This window comes from Elgaria multicarinata, chromosome 6 (genome assembly GCF_023053635.1).
Source record: "Elgaria multicarinata webbii isolate HBS135686 ecotype San Diego chromosome 6, rElgMul1.1.pri, whole genome shotgun sequence".
Taxonomy (NCBI): Eukaryota; Metazoa; Chordata; class Lepidosauria; order Squamata; family Anguidae; genus Elgaria; species Elgaria multicarinata.
This window is the reverse complement of record NC_086176.1, coordinates 81,477,166-81,500,604: the sequence shown is the minus strand read 5'-3', so window position 1 is coordinate 81,500,604 and position 23,439 is coordinate 81,477,166. Positions and strand designations below refer to the sequence as shown.

Below are 23,439 nucleotides of genomic sequence, written 5' to 3'. Positions count from 1 at the left end.
GACCTATTAAGTTGCCTACAAGGCAACACTTCTCCTCCCACTTCCTGCTACCAATCAGTCCCCTTCCCCAGCCAGTTAGTTACCCAACATTTTTATGTAAGAGCCACTTGGCTCCTAGTGGCGGCTGGTGGCCACTATCTTAGATCTCCCCAAATTCATTGCCCAACATCACCATTAGGCATTAAGCTGGCATTTGCCTCCATTCCACTGAGGTCTACTTTCCATTTAAAGCCTTAACTAAATTAGTTACTATTTAAAACTGCATTATTCCCTTTGCAAGTGCCAGGCAACCCTCCTCCTCTTTTTAGTCACAGTCACACATGCACACACAGATCCAGTGTCTCTCTCTCTCACACACACAGGAACTCCCACCATACTCACCAAAAAAACCCTCCACCATCAATTCACAGTTTATCTTTGTGTCTACAGATAAGTTCTATGATATGATGGTGTTTTTGTTGTAAAAATCATGAATATCTACGTGGATCTGCTTCTTAGATTCTTGTATTTGAGCCATAGTGGCACTGGCAAGTGCTGGATTTGTGATTTTTATGCAATCAACAAGTAAGCTTTCATTTGACGGTGACAAGTGTACAGAAGGAAGATCCCATGTAAAAATCATGCAAATTCATGACAATCCATTATTTCTGACTTTTACTTTCTAGCTATTACGCGATTACCCATGCCCCAACAGCAGCCATTTTGTAACGGTGCCAACAGCAATCTTACTAAATTTAAGATATGTTCATGGGACCATAAAGGCTGGGGACTCCTGCCCTGTAAGTCTGTAAGTGAAATGGGCACAACTAAATATGACCATGGTTTCTACATACTTGTACAACTCCTGAAGTATGCGGAAGTGTAAGTTAGTAAATGAAAAGAAAAGGTAAAGAAAACCCCCTCTAAAACAGGCCAATGGGTCTGAGCTTATTAGCCAGGCAGGAATCATGTACACAAACTCCACACTTGAGAATTTTCCTTAGCCATCTTTCAGCCAGGGCACCTAGAGTGCTTAGGCTGCACAGCACCCAAAACAGCAAGTGGAGGGCAAGGCTCAAATGACTATAATGGTTACCATGGCTACCACGGCCATCCAAAAACATTGGATTCTTATTTTTCAGACTGCAAACAATCAGGTTTGTATTTTGGGAACAACTTGCACTTCTGACCACTAGAAAAAGCATTATACAATACTCACAATAGTAAAGCAGATTTAAAAAAATATTTTTTATATGCCGGTCCACAAAACAGGTTCACCTTCTGGACACTACTGTGCAACTACATATAAGCATCTTATACTGGAAACCTACTGACCTTTAGATATAGTTATGTGCTTCCAGCTTCCCTCCAGGACACACCACAAAATCCATTGTCTACAGCAGCCTTCTTCAATCTGTTGCTGTTCAGATGTTTTGGACTATAACTTCCAGAATTCCTGACCACTGGCCATGGGAATTGAAGTGGGGGAGGGAAGGGGAGGTCCAAATCATCTGAAGGGCACCAAGTTGTGGAAGGCTGGTCTAAAGCTAATCCCTATATCTGTTCAGAGTCATTTGACAAAGACTCACAACTTAAGGATTTAAATCAGGCTTTTCTCAGATCTCAAAACCCACCCAACAAAGCAAAACAACAACATATTGACAGGGACAGACTGGTGCCCAGCAATAATTTATTACAGGACAGACTCAGAAGAGAAAACAGTCCACCACTTGACACCTACAATACCCAGCTAAAACCACTCAAATGCATGAACAGTGATCAACAATCCACTCTGGACAATGAGACTACCCTCTCTCACATGCCTTAGGTGGCATGCTTGTACTTGCTTACAGAAAGTATGCCAACCTAACATTTATTCATTTATTTATTTCTTCAATTTATATCCCACCTATATACAAAATACTCTAGGCATCATACGAAGTTAAAAACAATTTAAACAGTACAAAACAATCAATAAAACAACACAACATAAGACAATATATAACAGTCAGCAATACGATTCTCCGAAATAATAAGAGTTTTTAATGCCAGCTTAAAGACATTCAAAGAAGTCAGCAGGCGCAGCTCATCTGGCAGGTCATTCCACAAAGGAGGGGTGGCAAAGGAAAGGTCCTCTGGCACTGCAGCACTACATGGTTTAGGTCCCTAAGGTAGCTTGGACCTAGACCATGTAGGGTTTTAAAGGTAAGAACCAGAACTTCATATTTTGCCCAGAAAGGAATTGGTAGCCAGTGTAAAAAAATTAAAACCAGTGTTATATGGTCTCCAAGGGATGTCCAAGAGCCCAACATGGTTATGAATTGTTGGCTCGAAGCTCAGTGGCCAAGTTAAAATGTATTTTCCTAAAGCAGAAGTGCAGAACCCCAGGCCTAAGGCTTAGTCACTGGCAGCAAGAACTTTCAGCTAAAATATGCTGATTTTTTTTTGTATTTTGGCACTGTCTCTTGCCTTTGGCCCTTCCTGTTCGTCTTCGGCAAAGCCCAGCATTGGAATGTGGCCCCCAAGAGCCATTGCAAGTTCTGCCGGCTGCGTTGGTTGCTCTTGCCAGGAGACTCTGTAGTCGCCAAAAATAACCAACTATGTTTGATGAAATAGTCAACGGTGCCCAACACATGACACAATATTGATTAGAAAAGAGATTCCATCACCAGAGAGCTTTGAGTTCAGACTTTTCAGTCCCATTCAATTTAAGGAAAGTAATAGTTGTTAAAGCAAAACAATAAAAGAGGGGAAGTATGGTAAATGTAGTTCTCAGGTAATTAAGAACAAAGTAAAATATTCCACAACATTTTATTTTTGACTATACTTCTTGGGCCCTTCAAATGCAATTTCCAAAAGCCAAGCCATTATTGTGTCCCTTAAAACAGCTGATTTTATTGCTTCATTACTGAAGAGTATGCATTGTACCAGTTAGAGAACATATGCTGAAGCAAAACCCAACATTCAGGGTAATTTTGGCCATACTGTTAACTGTTTTACTAATGAACATCAACACATGTACTACAGATATACGGCAGACACAATGACACAAAACAGATCAGATGTTTACTTCTCAACCAATACACATGGGTTTTCCTCAACATCTGGACAACTTAACTAAAATACATTTATGCTAATGAGTACACACATATATGCGCATACAGACACACACAGACACGCATACTCACTACATAATTCCCAGGCGATGCAGAAGAGTATGGTATCTAAAAGCCAAAAGGAAACAAAGTAAGCTATTTTTTCCTTTAAGATGGAAAAGAGAGAGTTTGTCAATATTTACTTAATTTTAAAATATGATTCTAGAGAGAAAGAACTATGTAACTGTAACCATAATTTCAACCAATTAAATCACATTAAGGAAATCTGAAGATGGGTATTTTACTATTGTGTTTCCATTTTAGCAATTGTTGCCACAACACATTTGCAATTATGAATGCTATATATGATAAATCAATGCAAGAATGGGACAATATTAGCCACACTTTATTAAGACTTTACACAATGGGGAAAAGTGTTTTTATTAAAAGTATTTTACCCCATCTTTATATATAAGCTACCAAAGGCAGCTAACAAAGTAAAAAACCAAAGAACTAAATACTAAAAAATAATAAACATGCCATGGCAGCATAATAACGTAAATAAAGCAGTAATAACTACATAATTATAATGAACAGATAATAGATCATTAAATTGCCTTATTGCCAAATAGGAGGACGCTTATCATCTGGTGAAATGCAAAGTAAGAAGAAGTCAAATGGGCCCAGGTGCTCCAAGGAAGAGAGAAATTAATACTTAGGGACAACCTCTGATGTGAAACCACCCACTTCAGAGGGCAGGGGAACATAAATAGTATTCTTGAATCAGGTGGTGTCTATGCAGATAAAATTATAACACGAGCAACAATGAGGTGCTTTAAGTTGTTTTGTTCATTTTTGAAGGCACATAACAATAACCACTTAGAAACATTATTATATTAAGCAGTATACATGTATTACTACTACTAGGACGACATTCAGTGCATTTTGATATATACTCACTGAATTGGCATTTGTAGGGTTTGGCCAAGGTCTACCACCTCCTGGACCCCTACAACGTAAATGATCACATGAATAATATAAATGATCACAGTTCTGGCTTCTGAATCAATACGCTATTTAATACTCAAAGTTAGTTACTCTGCTGTGTAAATTTAAAACAGTACATTCTTAAATATATTTATTTTATTGTAAAATTACAGATGAAAGCCATACATAATATGCAAATATTTTAAATATTACAGGCATGATAAAAATTAATCACAACTATATAAAATAAAAACTTAATACAGAGACCAGTAACACAGTCTAAGATCAAATAGACTTGCTTGAAAATATAATTCAGAGACACCTGATGTAATCTAATAATTGTGAACTGCCCAAGGAGCTTTGACTATTGGGCGATAAGGAAACATAAATAAATAAAATAAAATTCAGACAAGATAAAGAACTTAACTGCGGTAGGAGGGGAAAAAATGCAGGCAGGCTTTCCTCCTAATGCTCTACCACAGCTGGAACCTCTTGCTGGACATCTTCATACGGCATTTAAAGTTCCAGTATGCAATGAATGGTTCCCAACTGTTGAGGGGTTTTATAGCCATCTAATATTAAACTATCCCATGTTTGTTTGTAGTGTCAATTTATATATTAGCACTCTCTGTCATATCTTCCTCTGCCACTTCTGGATTGTTGCAAGTTTTTAATGTTTTCAGTAGCAACCAATAAGGGTGCAATCCTATCTTGATAGTCGGCAGACTCCAAAGTTGGAGCCTACTGAGTATCCTAATGTGAAGCAACTAGAGCCAGGAGGAGGGCCAGCCTGTATTTTGCTAGATGGGTGATTTCACGGTGCTTTGGGACAGGAGCAAAGGAGGCTGGGGTGAGCGTAGGAAGTTGCATAAGGTAACTTCCCCAGCCTCCCCCCCTCCCCCAGGACTGCCCCCTTTTCCAGTCTCCAATGGTCAGGTTTCCGAGTGCAAAGAGTTAGACAGCGCAGTTATCTTTGTGCCAACTATGAGGAGGAGAGAGAGAAGAGCATGGTTTAGTGTCTCCAAGGTCAGAGCCCTGTCTCGAAACAATCCAATGGCCCTCAGCCATAGGATTACTTTCACCGTATCTGAGCTTCAAACAGCATATCAATTACAATGCCGCAATCTTGTTTCTTTTGGTATGACATCTTTAACTTTTCCCAGTAATATAAGAAATGGGTCTAAATAAGATTCACAATCAATTATATCTTTAATACCTTCTACTTCTCCCTAGAAATATATACTTACATACAAGTACCAAATCTATTTTAAATTTCCCCCACTCTGCTAATATTTTGCCTTCCATTGTTATACAGTTTTTGTATTCTTGTTGGTGTGTACTGTTGGTACAATAATTTATTAACAATTTTCTTTTCTGCCACATCTATTGAGGTTCTGGGACCCTCAATGCAAATTAGTTTCTATCTTTACTATATTTTTGAAACCCTATCCACATCTCTTTAGTGTTATGTAACAAAATCTCCACAAGAATTTGCCTATATTTTAAAGCCAAGAGCTATCTGAGAGTTTCTTCAAATTTTGTATTTGCCCTAAATATAGAAAATTTCCAGTGCAACCCATTCTTATTTGTAAGTTCGGGAAAAGGGGAGGATTAAATCTTCTCTGTGTGAGAGAACAGTACAACATTAGTTTATAAATAGTTAAAAGGAGAGTAGCAGCCAAATATTAGTACAGCAGCTCAACTACAGCACATCTGAAGTCTTTTGGGCGATGATTTCCCACTGCACCTGATGAAATAAGACTCTTATGAAAACTCATACCACAAGCTTGTTAGTCCCTAACATGCCACAAGCCTCTGATGTTTCACTGATGTATGCTGTCTGTCATACATATCTGCCTTTCAGCATGTGTTCATGAAATGAAAAAAAAAGTAGGCAAGTAAATTCTCGGAGTTGTTTATTAGGTAGTAACGGTTGAACTTGGTGGCTACGTAATTCAAGAAGCCTGTTCGCACATCACGACAGCCCACTGTAGTAGGGGTTGTTGTGTCATGCTGGGTATCCGCAGGCATCTTGTTTGTATGGTGCCTGGCTTGCTGTGGCTTGTTGTGTCATGCGAAGTCGGGTGGCAGGGGTTGTTTGAGGGTTAGACAACCATCAAATAATCCTAAAACAAACCCTAAAATCAGCTAAAACATGATAGCACCCCATAGGTAAATTAATCCATAGTGTGCTGTTGTGTCATGTGAATCAGGTCAGCTTCTTCAAATGATGCCCCACACAGAGATACTAGGCTAGGTGAGAAATCTTTTAAGAACCAGTATCAACTTCAAGAGCTATGAAAGAAACATTTTTCTCAATATAAGGCAAATTCAGTTATAGGCTCTGAACTGTTTCACACATAATGAGAAGCCACTGTGGGGCTTCTCGTTGCAGCAGAGGCTGCCATTTTGAATATTCAAACCATAGCTGGGGCATGTCATAATTTGTTGTTATGTATAGAGCCAGTGGGGGTGGGTTGTTAGGATGGTTGACAAGCTACCCAGAATCTATGGGCTGTTTTAGTGTTGCAGGTGGCTTGTTAACCACCCCAACGAATTATCCTGACCAGGTTCACACATAAAGACTACTTATGGTGTCCCCCCACCACATCTTGAATATTCAAAATATTCTCTACTGTAACCTATCCCTGGTGCTGAGATGCAGACTTTCCAGAAATAACAACTGTGCTCCACAATCCTCATGGGAAGAAGACAGAAGTTCAGGGAACACTACATTCCCACTCTCTCTTTCTGAGAGGGTCCGGAGGGAAATAACTGTGAAAACTGTTAGAAGGCTCCGTAAATCACCACAAGTCTTCTGGCATAATGGAGGCTAACACTGCCATCAACATGTAGGGTACTTCCAGATGAGACTTTTAACATGCAATCAACTTGCCTCACTCATGAAATTTTACTGGGAGTCCAGACAGAGTCATCCACTTGTAATTCTCCAGTGTTTCCCACCACTTCTTTTTTTGTAATGCAGAAAATCCGATAAGGATAAGGAAGACAAGAGAGAACTCCTGCATAATACCGTCTCATTGTTAGTGCTAGGAGCCTTCTGTCTTTGTGCCAGGACCATTGTTACTCAAACCTCCCTGAGGGAGTGGAGGGACCTTTGCAGTTAGACTAAATTATCCTCACCACATATCCTCACTGTTAAAAAAAAAAGGCCTTTGAGAGTCATCTGCACACTCAGGGGGAGCACATGAAAACAAATCTGGAACAAAATCTCCAATCTATTGTCAAAAACCTGTTTTGACACAAGCTATGTCATAATGTGCAGGCAGCACTATTCATTGGGTTAATTCTGCCGTAGCTTCCTTCAACCCCACTGTTTCTGTCTGTACACCTTCCTCTGGATAACCTATATGGGAGAAGCAATTTCCACAGTGTATGTATAGATGCACCCCTAGGGACATCAGGCAAATAATCCAAGTATGAAGGCCCACATTTGCTCTGCTCAGATTCTGTTGCAAACCTCTACTGCATCCAAGGATGGAGACCGTGTGATTCAGGCCATATGACAGCAAGAACTAAGCATGGAAGATTTTGCAGAAATAGAAGGTCATTGTGTCATCATCTACCCTCCCTTCTAGGTATGAGAGCTCTGCATATTACCACTACAGAAACAAAACTTAAGTTTCCTTGCAAACTCGGCCTCTGTTCCCTTTGATATTGACTGACCTACTGCAAAGACAGGCTTCAAGAAAAATAGAGCAGCTTCTAGGATTGTACAGAAGCCAGTAGTATTTAACTATACCAGAATTACAAATGATTGATTCTCCAAAATGAATATCATTCCTTGGGTCTCTCTACGTATACCGTTTAGGGAGGGGAAATCGACAAAAGTACCTTCCATCCCTTGTATGTGGGGTGGGTAGGCAAACTGGTGTGTCCCTGACCACTGGCCATGCTGGCTTAGGCTGATGGGAATTGTAGTCCAAAAAACTGTGGGCCCTGAATTGCATCCTGCTACAGGATCCATTCGCATGAACAAATGGCTTCTGTGTATGGAAGAAGCCCTTCTGTTCATATTTTTTTTGTGAACTGCCCAGAGAGATTCAGCAATTAGGCAGTATAAAAATTAAATAAATAAATAAATGGAAAGTCAGGATCCAAAGTACACTACAGGTGTAGCTGATAGCTAGGATGAACAGATACAGGTCTGTGCTGTAATGGAAGAGTGGTGGAGCAATATATATTTCAAACAAAGTCATGTATAAATATTAGTATTCAAATATCTTGCCTTGCAAAAGTAAAAACACAAATGATTGTTATCTACAAAGTCCATGAACAAAGAAAACCCACTTAATACATTTAAATTACTATTTTAGACTACCATAAAACCAATGGGAAGAGAAAGTAAGATATATGAAAGCCAAATTATTCCCACTTTAAAAACAACAACAACCCCTGAACTCTCTTCTGTTTGCTTTGCTAGATTTTGAATAAGATGTTGAATCTTATTCAAAATATTTTAAATAAGACAACATTAGCAATAGAAACTGGATTCCAATACAACACACAACAAGAAAACTGGATTTACAGCCACAAAATATTTAGATTGTGGCTTGTAAAAAAGTCTGCAGGTGAGTCTTCAGCTGATGCCAGATGAATAGCAAACTCATGTTGGTATTCTAATACTTTTGCCACAATTGTGAAATGTTAACCAATTAATCAATGTGTCTGTGTGCAAATGTGTGCATATACATGCATGCACAGACACTACAGCCATTAGCTTTAATTGAAAACAATATCATCCGTACCGTAAATATTTCCGTAACATATTATTTTACTCACATGTTCATACCAGGCATTCCAGGGCCACCTAAAGCATTCAGTGGGGGTCTCATTGCACCTCCATAGTTCTGCAATGATAACCAAGGGTCAGACTACCACAAAACAAAAAAACAAAACCAAAGAGGAGGGGGGAAAGAAAGGAAAGCATGTTAATGACTTTCCTACACATCTGGTGATTGGATAGGCCAGTGCCATTCATTTTCAGGAGTTTAGTTGCTTGACTTTAAGAACAATTTCTACACTATCGCTGATTTTTTTTTAAAAAAAAATCTCTTAAGGATGTCCTAATAGTCTTATTACCTTAACAATGGATGTATAGTAAGCACATTTACAAATGTTAACTGATTCATGAAGATTGAAACATTTATGGTAGCTAATGCAATTGTCAGTAAGGGACAGATTTAAAAGCAATTTCATGAAAGCTGACTTAATATTCTAAAAATATTTTAAGGAATTCAGATAGAATAGCTTTTAAAGTCAGCTATCTTAATTAATGTTAGATTTTAGTAACTTTAGAGTTAGAAGCCTGGACTTACACCAAATAAGATGACTGCTATGTTTACTTAATAAGCAATCTTCAGCAATGAGCAGGAAAATTACTTAGAAGATAGGAAATGTATTGAAATGCCTATGGCAAGTCTAATACCATGTTTTATTCAAAACCAAAATGTATATTCAGCCTGTCACATACAGCAACAGAAGGTGGAAATTGTACTATCTGAGAAACTGAAATCAGCTACAATCTCACACTCTTTGTAGATAATTGTAACATGACCATTGTATCCCACGTGTATTTTTGACTATAAGAACTCTACTAATCAAATACTATGATATATATTTCCACAAGCTGAATGTTTTGAGAAGTAAAGGCAAGCAAATCTATGAGTGATTGAAAGTGGCCAGTATTGTCTATTCTGCAAGAATAATCATGATAAAACTTTGATTGTAACAAATTTGAAACAAATGTTGTAAATACACTTCACTGGATGAGACTATTCAACAAATCCATGTTCTAGCATTTATGCCCCAATCACAGTGACACACAAACAATTAATGTGGCCTTGAGACTCAGACCTGATTTGCACGATTTATTTATTATTTATTAATTTATTTAAGGATTTTGCCATTCAGCCAAAAAAGGCTCTCACGGCGGCTTACAAAAGTATTTCTTGACAGTCCCTGCCCACAGGCTTACAATCTAAAAGACATGACACAAAAGGAAAAGGGATTGGGAGGGAGGAGGGGGAGGGGGAAAAGGAAAGCAAATTCAGGCACTACAATCTTAGTTGCAAAGTTCAGCAGTTACAGTTGGTAGCAGGAGGGAGGGGGCTCTCAGCTGGAGCTGGACCCAGGCACGGTGGAGAGGTGCCTGGCTGCTGCTTCCTCCCTCACTGGTGGCCTCTGCAGAGACAGTTGGTAGCAGGAGGGAGGGGGCTCTCAGCTGGAGCTGGACCCAGGCACGGTGGAGAGGGGCCTGGCTGCTGCTTCAAGCTATGTTGGGTTGCAGTGTCCGCGGGTGCCAACTTGCGAATTCAAGTTCGCCTCCCACAGTTTCTCATGTCATCTGAATTGTGCAAGGATGGTTTGTTGAAGTAGTTAGCAACCCACCCCACAGAAGCCTACAACAGGCCGTGAGTTTTGGGTGATTTGTTAACCATACCAACAAGTCACCCTTGCTGGTTTAGGTCAACACAAGAAGCTGCGTTTGGTGAAGGTAATTATGTAAACTGGACTGGCATGCAACCAGCACGCGCAGGATGGTTAACAAGCCACTGTTACTTATTAACCACCCTTGCATCATGCTAACTGGCCTCTATCATACAATACTGAAATCTTCTGGAATATCTCTCTCTCTCTCTCTCTCTCTCTCTCAGTCCTAATATATATAAAATTAGTTCCCTTTAAAAATCTCAACAGCAGCTCGAAATTAAGTGTTATCAACCTTGCCTTCTAAATATCTACTGTACTATATCATGGTAGATTGTAATAACAGACGTTACGTAAACTGTTTAAACTTGTATTCTAAAGAATTTTATTTCTTAACAATTTAAGACACATTTTAGGCTCTATTCACTTAGCAGTGCTGTTATGCAGACCCTGGGGCTCTTTGCATGACATGACATGTGTGGCCACCATTTTGAATATGCAATTCCCTCTTGGGAGTTGTCGTGTTGTGTGAACCTAATGGTCTGTTTTTCTGTTTAGTCTATGGTCTGTTTTGTAGTTTATCCTTTACACAACCCATGGTCACCAGGTTTGCACGATATGACAACCCCAAGTGGAGGTTGCATATGCAATATGGCATCCGCAATCACCATGGCTTGTGAAGGGTTAAAGAACCCATGACAAGCCATGGTGTGTCATCCAAACTTGATCTGTTTCAACGGAGTTTGCTCAAACATCCAAAACAAACTTATTTGAAATTAAGGGTGCTTAGCAGCAAATACGTATTGCATGACAACAAGAAGTAAAAAAAAAATTGACAACTTTCCTAGCAAAAAATGGTTATATAAACTCAACATTAAACGTCCAGTTCATAAGGGAGCATAATATTCATTGACCATTTTCTAATGCCATTAAGGAGTTCCCTTTTAATAGTACTACTTTAGTTAAGGTAATGTAAAATAAATGCTACATTTTAACCAAATTTCATGGGGATTTTTTAAAACTACATTCTACAAAGATAACATTGTGAATATGGATATATTAATAAAAGAACTCCCTTTCCAATGCATTACTGCAATTTGCCCCAGGCATCTTGTACTCATAAACATACTGCTTCTATATATGGTGGTTCATTTACCTATCTTGGAGTTAATAGGTAAATGGAACATCCATCTACATAAACAGTATTATTTCTTAGTACAAAACACTGACAAGACAAACAACAGAGACTCCCATCTTCATCAGGCCCTATGGACAGTAAGCTTCTAGAGAAATCTTACTGCCCAGTGTTGAAAATAAATACTGGACTAGATGGATCTTGGTCTAACCAAGCAAGGGGTGGTTTCAGGGGAATAGCATGGATATTTTAGGCTAAATCATGCTTTAATACATAGCAACTACAAGTAGTGATATGGTTGTAGTATGACTATAAAGCCCAATCTTCTTATGAAAAAGGGAATTATGATAAATTTAACCATGTGAATTGTAAAACAAACAATATACCTGAGGTCCTAGTGGAACCATTCCTCTAGGAGGAGTCATTCTCTGCATTGGTCCGCCCATATTTGGATGTCCTGAAAAAGATACAAAATAATATTTAAGGGTTACAAGTTTTGGTTAATCCATCAGATTAATTTATTATAAATGCTATTACGATTATAAAAAAAACATTATAATCAGACAGCAGATGCCCTCCCCTAAATTGGTAATTATTGTAAATGCAAATATTTACAACAACAAAAGTGTAGCAGGCACCATAGATCACCTATTCTTCTTTCTCTCATACACAAAGGGGAATGCATCTTCTAAGGTAGTACAAACACAACACTTGCATGCTTTGCCTAAAAATAAAGAACCCGTTTCCTTCAGAAAGTTAGTTTAAATCATATGTGAATTTAATAAATGAACAATAATACCATTTACTCTGAGCAACCTGTTTATTGTAAACAGGCCATGAAATGTACTCCGCTTTGTTTTTATTTTGAATTATTAATTTACTATGATTTCTTTAACTCTATGGGAGTGCTGAATAATATATAACGATAGGACATATTTATTAGTATTATTAGTATTATTATTCACCACTCTGTTCACCACTCTGCCGCAAAGATCATCTTCTTGGCTCGCCGCTCTGACCATGTTACTCCGCTTCTGAAATCTCTTCATTGGCTTCCAATTCACTTCAGAATCCAATATAAACTTCTCCTGTTAACCTTCAAAGCTTTTCACGGTCTAGCTCCTTCCTATCTCTCCTCTCTCATCTCACACTATTGCCCCGCTCGTGCTTTTCGCTCCTCTGATGCCATGTTTCTCGCCTCCCCAAGGGCCTCTACTTCCCTTGCTCGGCTCCGTCCATTTTCTTCTGCTGCCCCTTACGCCTGGAACGCTCTTCCAGAACATTTGAGAACTACAACTTCAATCGCAGCTTTTAAAGCTCAACTAAAAACTTTTCTTTTTCCTAAAGCTTTTAAAACTTGATGTTGTGCAGACTTTATACTGTTAGTTTTACCCTACCCTGTGCCTGCTTACCCTACCCTGTACCTGTTTGCATTCTCTTCCCCTCCTTATTGTTTTACTATGATTTTATTAGATTGTAAGCCTATGCAGCAGAGTCTTGCTATTTACTGTTTTACTCTGTACAGCACCATGTACATTGATGGTGCTATATAAATAAATAATAATAATAATAATAATAATAATATTCAAAACCTTTATAAGAATACAGGTAATAAATCTTGGGAGCTGCTGAACATAGTGCCAGATACTGGTGACCCCCAAGCAAGAGCAACTTATTAAAAAGGAAAATGTAGTAAAGTAGGTAAAAAAAATTGTATCACTTTTAGCACTTTCAGATAAAAATTCTAATCAATCCCTATCAACTCTGGCAAGGTAAAATCCTCATGATTCAATTTATACAGCAAAGCATAATTATCAGAACTTAAGATTTAGGCATAGCAGCTGTCCTTTTTGCATTAAAAGATTGTTGTTTTCTTCAGTTTATCCTAAACCCATGAAGTACGCATAGAAAAGTGACAGGAGCATCCCACCTAACGTGTCACAATGGTGCCGTATTTTACCCATCACTCCAATTGCTGAATACACTGACAAGTGAAGCGTTGTTATGAAAATATCTGATTTGACATGTTGTATTTATTTATAATATACTTTACCTTGTTGCCGTGTTGGATCCATTCCACTAGGCAATAATGGCTGACTTCCTGGGACACCTCCAAGTGCCTATAAACAAAAAAACACCAACATAAAAAAATTAATTGTATTTTAACAGATAGGGATGTTTCTTAAATATGCAATAAAAGACAATGATGTCTGACTCAAAATATGGGTAGCCTTTTGATTAACTTTGACCACCCAACTACTTAATCCTGGATCATAATGCTGCAAAAAAAAACCAATGCGTTCAGTGGGAAATTAGTACAAATTAAGTTCCAACATTCCAACTTAAGCACATGTATTCAACATGTGAACCGCCCAGAGAGCTCCGGCTATTGGGCGGTATAGAAATGTAATAAATAAATAAATAAATAAATATTCAACCACACTAATTTTGTTCACATTTTAACATAATATGTAATACAATCAATGCAATATGTGTTTTATGTAATTAAATAATATTTTTGTTTTTTTTTAAATAGCATGCAACTCACCCTGAGAGGTGCTTTATAAACCTGTCTTATGGCAAAAGCAAAATAAACAAAAAAGCAGCAGGGAACTTTTTATGACTTATCTACTGGGGCGGGGTGGGTGGGGTTAGGGCTGGGGGGTGAGGTCCAGTAGGTTCTTATTAAACCTAGCTTATGTAGATTTTTAAAAGACAACAGCTGACTTCAGCAATGCCTCAAAAGACTTATGTCACATTAAACCAGTTTCTCCGCTGCCACAGCACTATTTCCGGCTGCTACAAACCGATAAAGTACAAGAAATGAAAACCTTGAGACTCTTGATCTTATATAGATGGTACTGTGTGAAATATATTGAAATCCTATGTCCCCAACGTAATAAAGTCTGATTGACATTAAGACAAATATCTGGATAAAGTTTGCACCATGTTTAAATTATTGTGGTTAGAATAAAAGTTTAGCTTTCCTAATTAAGTGTTTTCTTGCTACTTGCTTCTTATTAATAAAAGGATTGTTACCTGATTGGGTATCCTTAAAGGTGGCCTTGGGCCTCCTGGGTATCGGGGGGACATGAAAGGCTACAAAAAAGAAACAAGGGGGAAAAAAAGACAATTACATTAAGAACATAGATAGAAGCAGTTTTAATTAAATTTAAGCAATACTTTGATACTAGCCCACACTTAAGTTGTTTGAACTGTGCCAAATATTACTAAATTTCCTTCCTACTGAAAATGTTACATTTCTTTCTTTAGAAAAGCAAGAACCCCACCCCAGCCATTAGAGTTCAAGCAAATATAGCTCTTGGCTAACATCAGAACTGATAGAATTGCCGCGTTCAGACATCACATTAAAGCCAAGAATCCTGGCTTAATAATCCATGATGTGAACAAGCATGTTAGGCCACTGTATGGAATGGTAACCTTTTACCTACATTCATGGGTAGCAGGAACAATTTTGCAATTAGAGCTACAACATATGCATAGTCCCTTTACACATTTTCTGTAAACACTCTTCTAGCCCTTGCAACTGTAAGCAGGGCTGAAGATGGGTCTAAGGAAGAGTTTACCATATATGAGAGGACAGTGTTAAGCTTTACTTAAGTCAGATTAGGAGCTTTGCAAAGCTTGACCAGGTAAAAATAGGGATTGCACAGTTCCTTTGCTTCCAAGACTCAGGAGCTTCCGTGAGCTTGTTCAGAGATTGCTTTGTTCTCCAGCGCCTTAATCAACAAGCTTCGGGACCTTTTGCAATAGCGCTGTCAGGACTATGATCACTGTCCAGAACTTGGACAAGAAGCAGGGAAAGACTCAATTTTCATGAAATTTTCATAGCCCCCCCCCCAAAAAACATTCTCTCTGAAATCATGCACATTTTGTCATAAAAACGGAAGTCACAAAAAAATGGCTGTGCTCATTCTTATAGCAATTGCTTGCACCTTTGTAAGGTGAACTTCTGTAAAAAAAAATTGTGAATCTAATAATTATATTTGCAACTTTGAGTTGTGTAATGACAGGGATTCACATCATCATGGCAACACAATATAGTACATTATTCTCCAGTCCTTTACAGAATGAACATCATCATCATCATCATCTATATGCTTTCCTATAGCTGAAGCTGTCTGGGCAGTTTACACAGAAGTGTTTACCCAACTTTGCCCATAAAATAAGAGAAATAAAATAAATATTACTGCCTTCCAATTTAAAAAATCCCCATATATTGACTATGCAAATAAAAAAACATAAGACAATATACATATATTATATTATAAAGAATTGAGCTTTGTACCAAATCACTGATGCAACTAACATCCTAGATCCAGATATAATCAGAAGAAATCCAGTCTACACACATCCAGCCCACTATCAGGGACTTGTCACCAGTTGACTGCATGATAAATCTAACCCACAGCCTGTTATTGTTATTGGGGTCTTATAATTAGTTTCAGTCTTATGCTAGCATGTTGCCTTTTGAATCCAAATGGTTATAAAGAAGAAATGGCCTAGTTGAAGACTGGCTGAGGAGCTCTCACAGGTAATCTGAGTAGATGCTACTTGTATGAAGTGCCCATGGTTGACTGCCATGGCGTGGGGCTCTACACAGCTGCCAACCTCTGAGCTAGAACTGCAAGGAAGAAGAGATCTAATCTAAAAATACATTGGTCTTAATTATCTAACTTGACATACAGCACACAGAAATCTTATATCAAAACATTAAGAGAAACACTGATGAAAAATACTAATAGATTGACTGTTATTCTCGATTTAAAAAATTACTTATGTACCATGATACCTCTAATGTACCATGATACCTCTAATTCCAGACGTAGTTGGAGAACACAGAAGTCTCAATTGTTAAATTTGTGAGAAAGCCAATCTTAATCTCTTAAATGATGAACATAGATCTGATCGTTCCTAAACTCCTTGCCCTCTACCATTTCCATCTTGGAACGGTTTATGTTGCAAAGTACTGAGAATAAGGAAGTACAGGCATTTAAAAAATAAAATAAAATACTGCTTTATTTACAATGACCCCAAACAACAAGCGTACATTTTATTCTTGAATAAGAAGCAAAGATAAATAACTGGTATGTACAAGATCTAGAAAAAGGCATGTTCTATGCTTATTTGAAAGGAAATAAACGGTGCCATAAGAATAATTTAATGTATGAAAAACAGTCTGAATTGATTTACCAACATGTAAGCATCAAATGTTCGGCAAGCTTAACAACATACAATAGCTGAAAAGCATCTATTTCCAAACTATGATTACATTTGTAGCAATGAAATAATGTTTTAAAATAATTTATTGTTGGTCCACAATATACAAAAATATATATTCAGAAATATGACAGAATCAGACAAAGTGAAAATGTGTGACAAAGACATGTATGAGTATATTTGGGTAAACAATAATGACAAATTAGCTACCCCACATTGGATGTCAAAATTACGTTAGAAGTACACAGATCTTGGGAAAGTAATCAGACAAACAAACAAATAAACAACACCACATAATTTATTAAATAAATGGTGAGAATATGGGGAAAGGAGCCAGTGGGTGCGAAGAGTGGTTCAATGCATTATTTTTAAAAAGGTACTGAAAAATGAATACTACAGAACATCTGTCTGGCTCAAAATATGAACCACTTTAAGTGGCGAAGGAAAGTTAAAATGGTAAATTTGAAATGAGCAAACTATCATTGTAATGGCAGTTGCAAGTACGGTGTTTTATATGGGAGCTTTGGTATACCCTCCTACCTGACCATGAGGTCCCATCGTGGGATTGCTGGGGTTGTGAGTGGGGGGCTGTGCATGGGGCGAAGGCTGTGAACCTGCAGGCCCCTATGGATTAATAACATTGGGGAAAAGATTAGAAACATTTTCCTAGGCTTTTTGGCCCATTTTATTCCAACCTTTCAATACTTTTCAGGATGGAACTTAATCTGAAATGTGGGCGATCAGTTCCTTTGAGGATCAATACACTGCCTGCTGTAAAAAAGCACACCAGCATCATTTTGAGTACTTTACGAAGTCAGTCCAAATTGTGGTGTAAGGTATTAGTTCCACTAAAGAATATCTAGTAGACCACACAAACCAGATGTAAATAAACAGTTTAATTTCACATGCAATGTGGCACAAGAAAGACTGGGATAATACATACAACAAGGGACAATTACAAAAGTGTAATAGTGATGTGGGATGCAAAAATGGTCTACTTATCAAACTTCTTGTTTGTGTTTCATAAAAGAGAAAAAGGATTAATTCATAGCTGAACATTAAATCTGGAATGTGAAATATATTAAAATGTCAATAAGAGGTGTGATGGGGAGCGGATAAAGACTACAAGAAATCTGAAAATTTGTTTTGTTAGCTTAATTGTTTAGAAATGACTCATAACCAAATATAAACAATTAATATATATTGAAGAAGAGTGTTTTCAGAGCATTTATTGTCTATAAACATAATAGAATTGAAATCAATTTATCATACTTGACTTTGCGCAATAAATCTATATCCATTCTTGCTTGTATATTTCATCTTAACTATTAGCTGCAGTTTCACTTTGATGTTCAAATTTTATTAAAAAAATAAGCAACACAAAAAGAGTAGGAATAGTTCTTTATGTTCACATAAGTTGTTTCCATTTCTATGAACATCAAAGTGGAGGACAGATTACCAATCTCACACTATTCTCAAATATCTCATGGCGTGAACATGTATTCAGTGATCTGCATTATTTAACCCACAAATTAGCAGGCGTGAGCAAGCTGCCTTTGGCATGCTCCTCACTTGCGCTTTCAATTAACAACATATGATCGTCCTGTTTGTAGGTTGCTATGGTGATGTCTGAACCCAGACATTCTGGGTTGCTTAGCGGTGAATAAAAAGTAGGTTAACTCTGGGTTGTTTAACCATTAAACAGCACAAAGTGGTTAGGTTCTGACATCATAATAACCTATGAATAGAGTGATCGTGGGTTGTTAAAGCAAAAATGAGGCGCATGCAGGAGGCAACGTGCTCACTGAGGAAGTTACAATTGCTACAAAGGCAATCCAGCAGCTTAATGTAATAATACTCTAAAAATTGTGAACAGTGACCACAACAATTTTTTTTAAAAAAAAAAAATCACCCCATACACATTTTCTTTCATGGGATGTGCTAATGAAAGGAAAGTAGCAGGACAATACATCATACCAGTGTTGAACAGTTGTGGGAAAAGCAGGCTGAAGACTAAGACTTGTAGATGCCAAGAGTCAGACTTTAGTAACCATGAAGCAGGGACTTTAAGTACTCTTTAAGTAATTCAAATTTGAGTTTTCAGGTCACTCATTAGGTTAGCAGAGAGAAAATGGTTTTACTTATCATACTCCTCTACTGCAAAGCACATGGTAGCAGCAGGGTGCAATGAAAATGCATCCCAAGATTTTATTATAGGATGCAAATGTCACTTTTGCTTTAACGATACTGTAATTCTATAAACACTACTACAAGAGGAGGGAATGTCTTTATTGGTACAGATTTTCAGAAGCAGATTCCCATCAATTCTTTGTCTGATGAATGGTTCAAGAAACTGTCAAAATGCAATTCCAAAAATAATACTCAACAGGATGCAGGACAGACAGTGAGGGCATCTTTTCCACTGATGTTATTATTGTTATTTATTTCTTATGTTTGATAGCAGGAAAAAAAATGATTTTAGGAAGGGGCAGTTAATTTTAATTCTGTTTTGTTTATAGTAAAGTAGATGGTTTAACTGTTGATTTTTAATCTTGTTAACTGCCTTGGGTATCCTAGTAAAAGATGGGATAGAAAGGCTATTAATAATAAGCAAAAACTGTTATAAATTGCAGAGGGGATTACTCTACTCCAGGGGTAAGCAACCTGATGCCCTCCAACTATTTTAGTCTAGAGCTCCCATAAGCCCCAACCATTGGCCATGTTGGCTGGGGCTTATGGGAGTTGCAGTCCAAAACATCTGGAGGATACCAGATGACAATACCACTCATACTGACTCTGTGAAGGTGCTCCTTTTCATAAAGGGACTCCTATCTCTCCCAGGTAAGATCAAACCTTGCCTGAGGGAAAGGGAAGACATCTTATCCCTCTGTGCTCAGCCTTAAATGCCCAATTTGACATCAAGTCCTCCTATTGACGTCTTCTAAACTCCTAAACCCATTGGACCACCTCATAATTTAGACCATCCTCTCCTGAAAACCTCCTCCCCTTTCTGACATATTTGTTTGTGACAATGAAAGATCAAGTTCCCTGTTCTTGTGGTTGTCTGGCTCTTATTTTTCCAACCACAACCTCACCTGTCCTTCACCCTGGACCCTTCCCCTAGTTACAGTTAGTACATGACACAATTTCTTATGCCTAATGTCTTTGAGCAATACCAAGCTAAGTGAATCGGTATATAAACCCTGACCACAGAGAGAAAGGACTTTAAAAAAAACCCCAAAACTCCCAAAGCCCAAAGATCAAGCAATACAAGAAATCTGTTAAGTGCATAGTTCACACACACACACATGCAGATAGGATCTTATTGATTTAATTGCATTTTGTATTCTTTTGTAGTCTCAACAGTACGCACACACTCCTACAGCTATCTCTTCCATTGCTTGACCTTTGGGGCTTAGTTTGAAAGAACCATATTTTTCACCTATCTACTAAGGATATCTTTCCATTTTAAAGTGCTAAAATCTTTTGTTCTTATATATTGTACAATAGACTCTATTCCATGCTGTGAGTATATTCAGAAGTAATAGGGCTTCCTCACTAAATCTAGTGGTACGCGAGCATCCTTGACAATGTTGAATCAATGGAGGAACCACTGCTTACGCAGGACATCTTATACAAGACAATTCTGGGTTTGGTTCACTAATATACACACCGAGTTTTTAAATGTTTAAAAAGTTATTATCAAAACAAACTGCCATCTTTAAAATTCTATTCTTTTGTACTGGCTGTGCTTTTGAGCGATTAAGGGCAGGCTTACCTACAATTAAATGTTACAGCAAAATATAGCAACATGTATTACACAAGTGACTGCAAGAGGAAAAGTTCATGAGCAATCCCATGACTTCAGCAGGACTACGTCTATGAAGTTCCTAGGATTGTAGGTGTATTTTGATACTACATTCTGACATGAAAGCCTTGATAGCTGTACTTCTTGTTACCACATTCTTAAAGAAAATTGTACAGAATGCACTAAAATGCTGTCATAAGCAATACTAGATTTCTATGTGCATAAATTTAAACATTTGTATTCTGCAAATTGTAAGATTATTTCTTCATTTGAAATTTTACTAGATATGTGTAAGATTGAGGTTAGAAAATTTTGTTGGTACTGCATAGAAAAAGAAATGGGTTTAAACGGGTGTACAAGTGATAGGGTATGCTTTAGTATTAAAGGGGGCAAGTAGGCATACACGCATAGAACACTGTATCAGGGTTTGGATGCTTTAATTTGGATAAGGCCTGATAGAAAATGATTTGGAAATATGATTTGATATTGTTCAATGACCTTACTCATGAGAACTTGCAACTTGGTATTGCTCAAAAGACATTAGGCATAAGAAATTGTGTCATGTACTAACTGTAACTAGGGGAAGGGTCCAGGGTGAAGGACAGGTGAGGTTGTGGTTGGAAAAATAAGAGCCAGACAACCACAAGAACAGGGAACTTGATCTTTCATTGTCACAAACAAATATGTCAGAAAGGGGAGGAGGTTTTCAGGAGAGGATGGTCTAAATTATGAGGTGCTCCAATGGGTTTAGGAGTTTAGAAGACGTCAATAGGAGGACTTGATGTCAAATTGGGCATTTAAGGCTGAGCACAGAGGGATAAGATGTCTTCCCTTTCCCTCAGGCAAGGTTTGGTCTTGCCTGGGAGAGATAGGAGTCCCTCTATGAAAAGGAGCACCTTCACAGAGTCAGTATGAGTGGTATTGTCATGTTGTCATTGGGGATGTGTTTGTTTGTGTTTGTCTATGTTTGTCTTGTTCTCCAGAAATCTGCTAGACTTGTGAGTATGTTCTTTTAGTTTGCTTTGCTGAATGGAGGTTTGTGTATCTGTTTGACTTTAACTTTCTTAAATTGTTTTAATAAATGTTTTAAAGTTATAATAGTCTGAGTGAAGTCAATCATTCTGGATGTCTATCTCTGGATCTTCTTTACACCTACTACAGTGGGGAATTTGAGGAGTACAGTTACAAGGTATTGCAGTAACCTGTGCCTATGTTCAGTACCTCTTAAAAAGACCACCAGAAAATTCCTTCTACAAAATCCACAGTGACGATAACATATTTATGCCAACAATTGAAGTCTCAGTTGAAGACTACCACACAGAAACAAGCTAAACATCTTTGATGCAACTGCGTTCATTGCAGAACTTTCTAAATAAAGCAATGTAACATAAAACATGTCAAATACATTTATCTGAGTTAATGTACATCACATATACTATAACATATTTGTTTCTTCCCTTGATTTTGAGTCTACCTATCAGTAGCCAGTCACTACAGCAGGGGTGAGTAATTCAGGGCCCGAATGCAGCACCCCTGGCCTCTAGTGAACGGCCTAGAGAGCTTTGGCTATTGAGCAGTATACAACTGTAACAAATGAATAATGCCGACCCTCTGCCTTGTGGAAATTCAGTGGTGCATTAGTGGCAAACATACACACACACACCCGAGTTGTTTTTTTAATAAGCTAAATTTATCCTTTTTTTCATCCTCTGTCATGGTTTTTCACCAAAATCCAGCAGCAAGCCAGCATTTTGGCCACTGTCACACTACCAAATTTTGGTGGCCTGGCAGTGGCAGGAGTGCAGCCCCCAGAAGAACTGGAAATTGAGCCCCACCCCTCATGTTGCCACACCTGCATTATAGCAGGTGGAGCTTTTTTTATTCACTCTTATCCTTCATAAATTTCAGAAAATCAGCCTGTCATCGACCTGTAATAAAATATTTCCCCTATTTAATCATATTGAGAAAGGAGGCATAACTGATGTGCTTGATTTTTCATGAGTCCTTTCTTGGTGATGCAAGTTCTACTTTTTTGGTGCTGCATATCTGGCCGTCCTAACTCTATTAGAATGATCTTGTTCAAATGTCATAGTAAACCCAGATCAGCTTACTATGAATGAGCAAGTATTCTAGTATGGATCTCTGTCAACACACCAGACTTTTTATTGTCATTTTGTCTTTTAAATGTTTTAATATTACAGCTGGTTTAATTTTTTAACTTTTGCATTTTTCTATTTGTGTGTTTTAATTATACATGGTTTAACTTTGTTAAGCCACCTTGAGGCCCAGTACCAGGGAAAGGGTGAGATACTAATACTACTACTACTACTAATAGTAGCAGCGGCTGCTTGATCACTTCAGCTTAGCTCCTCTCATTATGGTTTGTTTACCAGCACATCTGAACTGGGATCCCTGGCTTCTTCCGATCGTTACAAGCCAGAATCATAAACCAGGGTTTGTTCTTATTAGCCTTCTAATAACTATTTGTGAATCAAGGTGTCAAGCCCCTACATATTTGCTGCCTAAAATACAAGAGTCTTGACAGAAAATCTACGTTTATCATGCTTTATCATGCAAATACTTTGTGAGCTTGTTCACATGGTCTTCTGCCCCCTCCTTGTCTAAACTCCCCAGCATCTCCACATCATTTCACTCTTGATGGGTCAAACATGACCTTCCCCTTCTTCATAGGGCAGAACATGAAGTTTGGGCCATTGATTATAATACATACATATATACATCAA

The 23,439-nt window shown here is 37.9% G+C and overlaps 1 protein-coding gene across 8 annotated transcripts in view; it reads right to left on the bottom strand.

Moving 5' to 3' along the window:
• SSBP2 (single stranded DNA binding protein 2) overlaps positions 1 to 23,439 on the bottom strand; it is a 146,129-nt gene that overhangs the window by 15,352 nt on the left and 107,338 nt on the right. For 4 of the 8 annotated variants that reach the window (XM_063129655.1, XM_063129659.1, XM_063129653.1 and 1 more), the window contains 6 exons: positions 14,686 to 14,745; positions 13,700 to 13,766; positions 12,033 to 12,103; positions 8,865 to 8,956; positions 4,035 to 4,083; positions 3,168 to 3,203 (listed from right to left, as the gene is read on the bottom strand). In XM_063129655.1, the coding sequence (XP_062985725.1) occupies positions 3,168 to 3,203; positions 4,035 to 4,083; positions 8,865 to 8,956; positions 12,033 to 12,103; positions 13,700 to 13,766; positions 14,686 to 14,745 (375 nt within the window). The remainder of the gene's footprint in view (positions 1 to 3,167; positions 3,204 to 4,034; positions 4,084 to 8,864; positions 8,957 to 12,032; positions 12,104 to 13,699; positions 13,767 to 14,685; positions 14,746 to 23,439) is intronic. The other 4 variants (XM_063129660.1, XM_063129656.1, XM_063129654.1 and 1 more) reach the window with 1 other exon arrangement.